Below are 11,866 nucleotides of genomic sequence, written 5' to 3' on the forward strand. Positions count from 1 at the left end.
CCAGACCCGCTCGCATCCACGCTCCACATGCCGCACCTCCTCCCCGCCTCACATTTCCTGCCCATCCACATCCACGATCGGCACAGCGACGCGTGGAGATGTAGTAAGGAGGAGGAGGTGTGGGGGGATGGCAGCTGCTGACAGGTCCGATCTCAGAAGCACGTTGCTGGAAGACTGCTCAGGTAAGCCTGCACTTTCCCACACATGGTGCTCTATAATGTATTGCTGGGATTTGTATTCCTCTATAGCTGATGGTACATTGTGCTGTATATTATACATAGGAATATATTATACATAGGAATACAAATCCTAGCAATACATTATACACTGTATGTATAATGTACTATTGCTGGGATTTGTTGTACTCCTCTATAGCTGGTGACATTCTGCATTGCGCTGTATAGAGGACTACAAGTCCCAGCAATAATACATTATACAACGCAATGCAGAATACCACCAGCTGTAGAAGAGTAGAACAAATCCCAGCAATAATGCATTATAAAGTGGTACAATGCTAAATACCACCAGCTATAGAGGACTACAAAACCCAGCAAAAGCACATTATACAGCACAATGCAGGATGCCGCCAACTATTATGTACTATTGCTGGGATTTTTTGTATGCCTCTATAGCTGGCGGTATTCTGCATTGCGCTGTATAATGTGCTTTTGCTGGGTTTTGTAGTCCTCTATAGCCGGTGCCATTCTGCATGCATTGCTGTATAATTTTACACTTTCCATTTCACTATATTGCACACCACTATCTTTTTTTCTTTTTTACTTCCACCGCTCCAAGCTTGCTCCTGTGATGGACTACAACCCTTAATACAAACTAGTAGTCCTATCACTGGAGCCATTTTTTAAACTTTATTTTATAGTTTATCCGATTAATCGAACTTAATAAATCGGCTAACTAATCGATTTTGAAAATAATCGTTAGCTGCAGCTCTACTGGGTTTAAAACAATGTTTGAATGTTTCCTAATTTACACTATCTGGTACATCAGTATGAAAGGTCTCCAGTAGAACTGCTTGCAGACTGATTGGGTAGGCAAAGCAAATCTCCTATATCACTGCTAACAGCTGCATATACACTGGCAGGTTTTTTTTCAATCGGCCCGAAAATCTAACTGATTCCCCCATTCACGCTAAACAGCAGGATAGAGGTATCCTTTAGCTATTGTACTTTGACATTCGTCCCCAATGACTATCAAAATACTTGAGCAGAGCCTGCATCTGACTGGATGGAGGTATCTCCTGCTTCAGCTATTGTACCATGACATTCGTCCCCAATGACTATCAAAATACCTGAGCAGAGCCTGCATCTGACTGGATGGAGGCTCTGTCTTGAAGACCCTTTTCCATCTGGCTCCTTTGATTTTTAAATCACAGGATGTCAGGCAGAAAGCACGGAGCAATTTATGGCCAGTTCATCAAAAACCAGATGAAATTATTTCTAGTGTACAGAGCCAGCTTTAGGTTTAGCTGTCACAGTGATGATCTGCTGCCTAAACAAATATATGTTCTGCATAGAAGAGTCAGCAAAAGGAAATCTTTATCATGAGCTCATCACAAATATCAATATCTGCAGCAAGCCTCACAAGCGTTAGATTTGCCAGTGGCATTTTGGAATCAAGTGCTGTGCTTTCACAAACAAAATCTGAACTCTTCAGCTACAATTATCAAAAGGATGCTTGGGGAATATAAAAAAAAGAAGCAGTCTTAAGTCAATAACTAGGTAGGGAAGCCATGTATAGGAGTCTATGACAACCCAAGAGTTTGTACCTTTAAAAAGAACATTACCTTTAGCGACTATACCTTACCCTTACACTCTGAATGCAGCCAAACTGGGATAATACTAACTTTCATCCCTGGTCGGTGATCTTTCCTCTCACATGGTCCCAGCCCTCTTCATACTGTACATGGGAGCCATGACAAGCCGTACTCATGGCGACCTCCAGAGCGACTTACTCATAGGAATGCATAGAGCCATGGCACACATGCACAGTATGAAGTGGAGTCGGCTGGGACCATGTCAGAGGAAAGATAGCTGGATTGGGTAGGAAGATTTTAATCTCAGGTGGGCTGCACTCAGGTGTGGGGAAATTTTTCAAGAACAACTTTATTAAAGGTGACGTTGTTCTTTGAAAATCAGATGCAACAACAGCTCCCATTTTTCTATCCTCACAGGTTTTTAATAAGGTTTTGGACCGGAAAGACTGTGAGCTGGCTACAAGAAACAATTGGGGGCTGCAATGTCTGCCAATTCACTACCCAGAATGAGCAAACCTTCTGCACGTCACATTAAGGGTCCACACAAACATCACTGCATTGCAGCATACCACAATGCATGTTAACGCACCACACACATTGGTGTATTGCAGTGCTATTCATTTTCAATGATGCCCCAACATATTAAAAGGAACAATCATATGTTGTAGCACATCACAACACATAGTAACATGCATGTTGTGGTGCCCATCACTGCCTAAAATGGTGCACGAGTGTGTTTTTTTTCTATTGTGGTGCACTGACAGATTAGCAAAAATGTGGAAAGTGTTCCAAAATTTGCAAAAATGTTATTCTTACTTTAATTAGTTCCCCCTAGAGGTGATCTCCTCCTGAACGATCAAAACGTGTAATTTGATAAGGGGTGTCAAAACATTTCTATAAGACGTAATATGATGGGACACATGAAAGTAAGACGGTGGGGTTCGGTAGAAGAGCCAAAATTAGGTCTGGCCAACCCTCAGGCGGATTGAATGGGGAACAGCTAGACTGGTCTTGCATACACCATGTAAAATAGTGAACTGAAAGCAAAAGCAATGCCTTCCATTCAAAGGGTACTTTGAAGATATATTGTTGCCTTTACTGACACATACACAACAGTTTAAAATGGAGAAAGGTGGCACCACAGAGCCAACTGTGATATCTATTGGTTGTTTGGTGACTTTGCTATGGTTAAAATTCATAATGTTAAGCAGGTTATGGTGAGTAGGATGAAAATTAACCTTTCGAAAAAAGTATCACTAACTGAGCCCAGGGGAAAACAACCAAAAGGAGTACCAAACTGACCATTGGAAAAATAAGGGAGTACAAAGGGATGCACGCAAGGATAGGAAATAGAAATGGAAAAGTAGTCACTTGCAATTGAGAGATGGCAAAGACTCTTGAATAAGGATGAGGCCCAGGATAGGTTGTAGTGTTAATAGATGGACAGATGCATGAAATACTGTACTATACAGCAGCATACTTACAACATTCTGCTTTGTAGTGTCCTCATGGTTTTGGAGCACACGGATCCTATGTTTGCAACGCAAGCGCTCAATGTGTTCCACAGAATTGGTGCCAAATTTCTGCAAACAAACAAATCTATGAGTGTCTATCAATCATTATGTACATATTCAAATGGATGGTTATCTTTATATGACTACAAGTCCCTGGCAACAAAAAACAACACTTTTAGGCAGAGTATCAAGTACTTATTAGCAGATAAACTCATGTTATCAGTGGATACATCAGACACAACCATATTAGCATTTAATTGATGCCTGTTGACACAGTTTAGCATCTTATTGTTTTGTTTGTTTTTACAGATTAAACCACATACCTCATATGAATCTCGTATTAAATCCGCAATTTCTGTAATTGGATAGGCCTCTTGCTCATTATTCAGCACACTATGCCAGTTTCCAGTCTGTGGCAAGGGACTCTCCTCGTTCCTGACATGCTCTAGAAATCTTCACAGAAGTATATTTTCTGTTACTGTGTGTCAGTTGTGCTCAGAGGACTATATGGTAAGGCAGTAAAGATGCTTCAGCAATATTAAGCCACATTTGAAACTTCCTTTACATTCTGAAACCTGTTTTGGCTAATTTACTAGAGGCATTTTCTATAAAACTGAAAGACATTTTATGAACGCTGACATGTTGTATGCATCGTCTTGCTACAGAAATCACTAGTTTTGCATTTTATATAATAATAATAAATGAAAATGTAAAAGGGGTAACAGAATAAACAACCTGCTCAAAATCATTAAGGCTTGCCCATCATCTTTGCTGTTGCACAACTCCACAGCAGTGGCATCTAAAACGGCAAGTCCGATCTGGAAAATGGCTTTAATGCCATCAAAGAAGAAACAGTCCACAACGTTCACAGCGCTCTGCAGGGGCATAATACTGATGAATAGGGTGAGAAACCACGACAAAGATATGGAAGCCAGTGTGGATAAGTCAGTTATATGCTCAGCCAGCTCAGGAAGTTTCTCTTGTATTAGTTCTTCAAAGACGGACTGATCAACCTGGGCTCCTGCCAAGAACATAACCCCAGTGGGGACATTAGGAACAATCATGCTTGAAATTCCTTCAGAAAAATGTACAAGTCTCTAGATTACTGTCAATGGTCTATTGTTGATGACATTTTGCCATACAATGAATTACACTTCCACTGAACACAGCTATATGGGAGCATTATGAAACTACAAGCAATATTTCTTAAAGTGTATACCCAAGAACCAAATTTTTTTATATATTGAAGCTTACCAGTCATGTGGAAACTGCGCGCATTTTTCCTTTTCAGCTTTTTTTCGCCTTTATACTCACCTTGTGATCTTACTAGCGAAACACTTCCTGTCCTAGGGTGACAACACTCACCCACTAACAGTGCCATCCTAGGCTAGGAAGTGTTAGGACTAAAAAAAAACAAAAAAACCAAAACAAAAAAAACACCTCCTCCTCTCATTTCCATTACAGTGGTGGTGAACTTAGTGACTATAGGGGGCCTAAGGCCTGGTCCACACCTGGGCATTTTGTCGTGCGTTCGAACGCTCTGCAAAACGCTCAAACACCGAAATCCCATTATTTCCTATGGGTATGGTTAACACCTGGGCGTATTACAGGCCGTATGAACGCGCTACAAAATGCCCTACGCCCAAAGATGTACAGGAGCTTCTTTGGGGCGTTTTTGTTGCGAGTTTCCATTGGGATATAGCCAAGTAGCCCTCATAAACGCGTGTTTGGCGCGGGTTTTTTTTAACCGCGAAACGGGGTAAAAAGGCGCGTCACGAAACGCGCGACAAACGCGCATATTCGATACGCCTAGGTGTGAACCCAGCCTAAAGCATGTCCTCTTTAAGAAACATCAGAGGGGTCCCCGTGCTGCAGCTGATTGAGCACAGACTGTGCTTGATCCGCTGGTTACTTGGCCATACTGTCCAGGATCTGACATCTCTGAAGCCAGAAGAGATCAGAGCTGAGCATTTCTGGGTTCATTCACCGCAGACATCAGGGAATAGATCTTCCTCCATCTTCTCCCACTTTTAGGGAGAGCATGGGAACCATAGGAGGTGTCCAGCATACATTTTGGGCTATACAGGCAGTCCCCGGGTTACGAACAAGATAGGGACTGTAGGTTTGTTCTTAAGTTGAATTTGTATACAAGTTGGAACAGGTACATTTTTTAGTTGTAACTCCAGCCAAAATTATTTTGTTTTCAGTTCAATCGCTGTAAAGTTTGTGTGTGCCCCTGTCCAGAAGATTTCACCTCACTTTCTGTCCCTGTGACAATCGGATTTTAAAAACTTTGGGTTGTTGTAGAAACAAGGATTATTGATAACGCTTCAGTGGAGACACCTTTTTCCCATGATCACTCTTACAGGAGTGAATTTCCTTTCACTTCCTGATGTCTCAAGGACAGGAAGTGAGATTAAATCTTTCTAATGAGGATACAAACCTCACAGTGACCCGGAAGAAGAGGTGGTCGCCCCTCGTCTGCATGTCTAACAAGAGCCAACTTCCTGTAATGTATGTACAGCACTACAAACCAGACCCAAAAAAGTGGACACTCCTCGTCAGCATGAGCGTGGTAGCATTACAACTACCCCTGCTGTACAGTAATAGCCTCCGTTTGTAAGTAGTTGTATGTAACTCGGGGACTGCCTGTAATGGTGCCCAGAACACGTTTAACTAACAGTCATGGACCTGCTCTTTAAATCTACAACAAGCTCATGGCTGCTACTGTAGCCTTGAGATTGTTTCAACTCTTTAATTGACCTGGTGTGTGGGACATATCATAAATATGTGATCATTGTAAGCACCTTTGCCAGTAAATACTTTTTGTCCCATGCCCTATAACTGTTACTTTGCTGGACATCTTGGCCTATAATTAAAAGTGGAAAAATGTATAACAAAAAACAATTCCTACACTGAATACTATATTTACAGGTATTTCCACCATACAGTTATCAGAATACAATATTTTTCCTATAGTGGCTTGAAGTATTTATCTGTATTGGAAAACAATTATTGCTCAACTAGATTCTGCAACTACACAATTTCCCTAAACAGAGTTTAGATGTAAACCTGAAAAAGGAAACCTGAAACTTTTTACTAACTTTCTAACACTGCCTGCGATCACTGCCTAAGATACTTCTTACTGTGAAGAATATAAAATATAAATACAGGAATACGGGACTATTCAGCATTGGCCCTACAAACATATTGTAAACATTTCTGTAGGGTTTTATGAATGCATGTGCAATATACTGTACACAGCCTTGTTATAGCATGTCCTTGTGTATGCGGTCCGTTATCTCCTTTATAATCATTAGCCAGAAGCAGGGCCGGATTTCCCACAAGGACTCGGGGAGGCAGGGGTGTAGAATCTCCCAATGCCCATGATATGCAATTTCGGGCGCTGGGAGGGTAGTTGTTTTCTACATTTAGCCCTGTAAACTTGTTAATTTACAAGTGATATCGGCGATGTCGCCAAGATCACTTGTAATAAGACTGCAGGTCCGTTTGTCCATGCTGTGCTAGAGCTCCTGTATTGGAAGTGATAGGTTCAATAAAGAGAACCTGTCACCTCCAAATGATATCACACAGGGGCTTGTCAGCTCCTGTGTGATAGCAATAACGTTAAGTGAAAAAATTAGTTTTTTTTAAATTGATTAAAAAAAAAAAAATTTAAGAAAAATAAGGCCTTGGGGCAGCAGAACGAGTAAATCCAGCCCTGGCCAGGAGACTAATGGTTTCCCTAAAAATGGCCTTAAATCTACATCATCTGGAGATGAGAAGAAGAGTAGTTCTGTAGTACAGCAGAGGAGAACTCAGGGCTGATTATACTGCTTGGGATTTCAGTACAGCAGAGTTGCTAGCAGCTCACTACAGGAAGTTAGGAGCACCCCTGATTTCTAGTAGGACCACAGGTATTATTCTATGCTTGCGCTATTTCTATATAGATAAAACATTAGGTAAATGTGCATGCATTTCTGAAATACACTTTGTCTGGCTATACACTATTATATTTTGCCCAGACACACTTTAACAATCATTTCATAATGCAATACACGCACATGAGGTAACTGTTTTTCATATCACTGTAATAAAAGGTCTGCATTTTTCATCGTCTAATCATCGTTTGCCAAGCTGTTGCAAAATATTTTCAAAAGGAAACATATCTAGGTCAATTTGCGGCACGATTCCCATCAGATTCCCAAAAGCAGTAAACTCACCAAGGACCCTATGATTAAAGTAATCAGGCAGCATCCTTTCACATACAGCAACCAACAGCCAAAAAGCCTCTTCCTCTTTGGCATACAGAAGTAAAACTGAAGTCAGGATATTCATCGACTTATGTAAGAATACAATAAAGAGGGAAATGTTAATTGCAAAGTAAGATAAATCAAAATGCACTTGTAAAAAACAAAATATAAGCACAAAATATACATAAAAATAGGAGTTTTGACTGGAAACAAGTTAATAGGTCAGCAATTGCATCAGCTTTCCTTTATAACAGGCCTCCTTTAAAGAAGGACAAATGCAATAAAAAAATGCACAATGAAATGTCATTATTGTATCTGAAGCAGGACACTCCAAACTAATAAGATAAAAAAACAGAGGATGATGAAAGCATTTTCTGAAATTTTACTCTTGCTTTTGACAATGACTTTCCGTGTTAACATTAAATGTTAAAGTGTACCTATGCCCAGACTATGCACAATAAAGTATTTACATATTCAGAAAAAGTTGTGAAAGCACTTTAAAATAAGCCCCCATCCACCTCTGTAGCTGTAGGCCCCTTTCGCATGGGTGGTCCAATTGGGTCCGCCTATCAGTTTTTCAGGCAGACCCAATCGGATGCAAAATGCTAGTCTAATGGCAGTCTGATCTAAATGGATGGGTGTCTGTTTACATCCAGTGACCCCAGGCTCCAGCCAGGCCCGGAAAAACAAATGGAATAGTGTTCGGTTTCGCCAGAATGTGCATTTACATCCGATTCCCCATAGACAGACATGGGGTCCGGGACTTTTAGTTAATTCCTTCATCGTACGAACCAGCCAGACGCCGCATGCCGATGCGCGGGTTTATAAGCGCAAGCAGATTGGCTGAAGATTAAATTTCTCATCTCGGCACGCTCAGCTACGCGAGCTCTCGCAAGCTGACGTGCCAAGGAGAAAATTACATGCTGCTGCTTCGCTTGTAGTGTGTCACAGCCTTAACATGTTGCAAAAGCCATTTTGTAATTTAATGTTATTAAAAATTACCTTTCCATTTAAAATATTCCAAACCATCAAAGTAAAGTGGTCAAATCCATGTAGTACCAGCTGTCTAAGTGCATGTCAGTTGCTGTAAGGAAAAATAGCGACCCAGGCTCCCCACTGACCTGTAGAGGAAAGGTAAAAGGAGAAGAAGAGGAAAGGTAAAGGAGAAGAAAAGGGGACAGTACCAGAGTCCAGAGAATGCTGGAAAAGAGAATGAAATAAAAAGCAAAAGCATAGAGGTCTAGAGAGGGAAAAGGAAAAGTCTAGGAAAGTTGAAGTAACAAAAGGAGAGTATACAGAAGTGTCCAGGAGTCCACAAGCTCTCATGGATATGTTCAAACTGTGGGATGGAACCAGTCATTAATCTGGAAGCAGTGCATGAAAGCTATCAAATGTAACTGAAATGTAACCAGATGCTCCACATTTCATAGAATTGACAATGGCGGTCATATAAACTGGTGTTGAGATCCTCCATATGATAGTGGAACTGCATCTCTATGACCCATTTTCTCATGGAAGCATGGGGAGTCGAATTCCAGCACCTCGGTATGACTACTTTACCTAAGTATTCCCTTTTTTGAGGAGTTGATGGAACCCAATATCATAGAGTGGAGGGCAAGTTGAGGAGTACATTTGATCCTGGAAGCAGTAAGGTGGTCATAGGTATCAAAGATAGCGGACCATAAAGCAGAAGCACCGTGACAAGACTATCAGATGTGTAGAATAGAGCCAGCAAAGATTAGAGACATGAGTGTAGATGTGTGAAAACGAGTAAGACAGCAGTACCACCTGGAAAGAATCTTAAAGTTGCCTTCCTGTACCATACTGGCCATGGAGAATTGATGTATCAGTATAAAAGACTTGGAGATGTCAGATTCAGAGAAGAAGCAAGAAAGCTTTTTGGCCCAGTCCGCCATATATTTAGACAGATCCAGAAGGAGGCACAAGAGCAATAAACTGTAAAAGGTGGAGATTGGGCGGCGTAGTGTCTGAACCCAAACAGAGTTGTTTAAAGGGAGAGAGATCCCTATGCAGGTTTACATTGGTGCTGGAGTTGAGAATAGAAGCCGCGCAGTCGGAAATATTTCATCCAGTGTACTAGGGCGCTTTTACTGCTTGTTAAAGAGATGTAAATCATTTACTGCATATAGTCTGGGCAAAGGTATATTTTAAGGACATTTTATGTGATTTGTTTAATTTAATTTATTGCAAGTTACATACTGATCTGGGCAGTAGGGCTTAGAGCCTGGATCAAAAAGATTTGTCCATAGGCACTTGTAGGCAAGTCTGTCAAAGATCCAGGCTGCCAGAGTTAAACCTGAGTTTATGTGAGTGTATGACAACAATGTCCGTGGGTAAAATATGGACATATTGACTCTTGCAGACCGATATGGCTGGTTTTCAATCTATGGTGAAATAACAATGTGTTACTGCTCCAAGTAAAAACAATTCCTTTATGTCGGACACATGTATATTACAATGTCATGTTATCACCTGACAGTATCCTATTTTGGGGTTCCTGTGGGCATATGCAGTAAGTACTCTCCTGAGAGCTGCAATGCCAGTTTCATTCTGGTAAGCTGGATGCTCTGGCAGCGAGCGGTGGAGATCCCGCTCTATCTCATCAGTTACCACACAGCACCTGCCCATTGACTCCTCCACCAGGCTGTTGTAGTACCCCGGGTGAGTGGCAAGGTCTGTTACTGCATCTAGTAGAAAAGAAAAAAGACCACGTGCACAAAATTACCATTATACTTCTGATTTCCCTTGTTTTGATATTTTTGGGACATACTGCACAGATTATGTTTTCTAAGCATACATAGTTCAGCTATTTGTACAGTTTAACATGCCAGCAATTAAATAACTCAAACATCTGTTTATAGCTTAGGTGTTATGTAAATCACCTGAGAAGACGAGCCACAGTTCCCCTCGCAAAGATTCGGGTATTCCCATAGCAACAAGCTTCTGGATCTTTTCTGTACGGAACATACAAACAGTTCTCCCATACTCAGCAAAATGATCCATCCACAAACGCTCTTTTATCTGTTCCCGAGTCTGTAAGGATAAAAAAAAGCAGAATGCATCAATCCACATGATCATGTTAGCTGGTGCCTAATGCAACCATTATTGTATTAGATGCAACCATTATTGTATCTGAAGATAAAATGCCATATATCTAACTAGTTTCTGTATATGACCCAATAGCAGCCTATTTTGCTCATGGAAAAGAAACAGAAATGAAGACGTATAGTCTGTAATTTTTTTGCTTTCGATAAACATAAAAAGAGATCAAGGTTACGCAAATAATCTTATAAATGTGTGTTAATTTTCTCAAAACCTTTTTTTTATATATATAATAAGTGTGTTCATTACATACTAAGGCCCTGCATCATGTTTGTAGTGCTACACAATGGTTGTGCTTTGTTGCTACTTCTTACAGTTCAAGTAACGTTGTGGCTACTATCTCAACAGTTAAGACATTAGCGCAGTGATGGTCAACTTGAAAATTATGGCTGGCCTCAAATGTGACCCCAGGCACTTCCAGAAGACCACACAATAGAAGCTCTCTTTCCTGCGTTGAAGTACATTGCGGCAATTTAGGCTGCCCATTCAAAACGAATATGCTGTAACACATCTCAAAGCCCCAAAACTTTAAAGCCCATTTTAACCTTTGCGGAGGTACTACAAAAACATATGCCGGCAATGTACACCGAGTGAACATAAAGCAGGCATATGCGGTTGCTTTATATGAACACAGAAACTTACATTTTTTTACAATCTGTGCAAGTTACAACTGAGCTCTCCCCCCATTCATAGTGGCAACCCCTCCCTCCCCCCCAGAGTGTGTATTGTGTGTAAAGGCAGAGCTGGTGTTTAGTGACCGTGTTACACAGAATCAAAGGAAGGGGGGCAGCTGCTTACAGCTTGCTTTACACTCTGACCATGTCAGACTGAGTTTCCTGTGGATACATTTTTGAATTTGTAGGATTCAGGCGTAACAAAAAGTTAACAAAATAAAACCTGCAATTTGAGTCATAAAAATGTACACTATATAACATATATATATATGAAAAATATGAAAAATCCACTCGTCCACTCGTCTGTGACGAGAGGACGGCGGAGCCCGACGAGCAGCTTCCTGGCCGGCCGTTGTAATTACACGGCGGGCCGGGGGCTTAACACAGTCAAGCGATCGAGCGTCTCTATAGACGCTCGATCACTTGTATCAGCATCTGTGACTGCCGTGTTCGGTCCCGAGATCCGCTGTGCCCGATGCGGCCGGGACCGGCACGGCTCTGTGACAGGAGATCAAAGGGAGTTCAGTATAC

General features: G+C 41.2%; 1 protein-coding gene across 2 annotated transcripts in view; it reads right to left on the minus strand.

Moving 5' to 3' along the window:
• The window catches only part of TBC1D8 (TBC1 domain family member 8), a 77,595-nt gene that overhangs the window by 15,011 nt on the left and 50,718 nt on the right, over positions 1 to 11,866 (minus strand). The window contains exons 9-14 of one of the 2 annotated variants that reach the window (XM_018554143.1): positions 10,442 to 10,598; positions 10,032 to 10,246; positions 7,509 to 7,626; positions 4,021 to 4,306; positions 3,609 to 3,738; positions 3,256 to 3,354 (exon numbers count right to left, since the gene is read on the minus strand). In XM_018554143.1, the coding sequence (XP_018409645.1) occupies positions 3,256 to 3,354; positions 3,609 to 3,738; positions 4,021 to 4,306; positions 7,509 to 7,626; positions 10,032 to 10,246; positions 10,442 to 10,598 (1,005 nt within the window). The remainder of the gene's footprint in view (positions 1 to 3,255; positions 3,355 to 3,608; positions 3,739 to 4,020; positions 4,307 to 7,508; positions 7,627 to 10,031; positions 10,247 to 10,441; positions 10,599 to 11,866) is intronic. The other variant, XM_018554142.1, reaches the window with a different exon arrangement.

The sequence above is a fragment of the Nanorana parkeri genome, unplaced genomic scaffold, assembly GCF_000935625.1.
Source record: "Nanorana parkeri isolate BGI_ZX_2015 unplaced genomic scaffold, ASM93562v1 scaffold143, whole genome shotgun sequence".
NCBI classification, from domain to species: Eukaryota; Metazoa; Chordata; class Amphibia; order Anura; family Dicroglossidae; genus Nanorana; species Nanorana parkeri.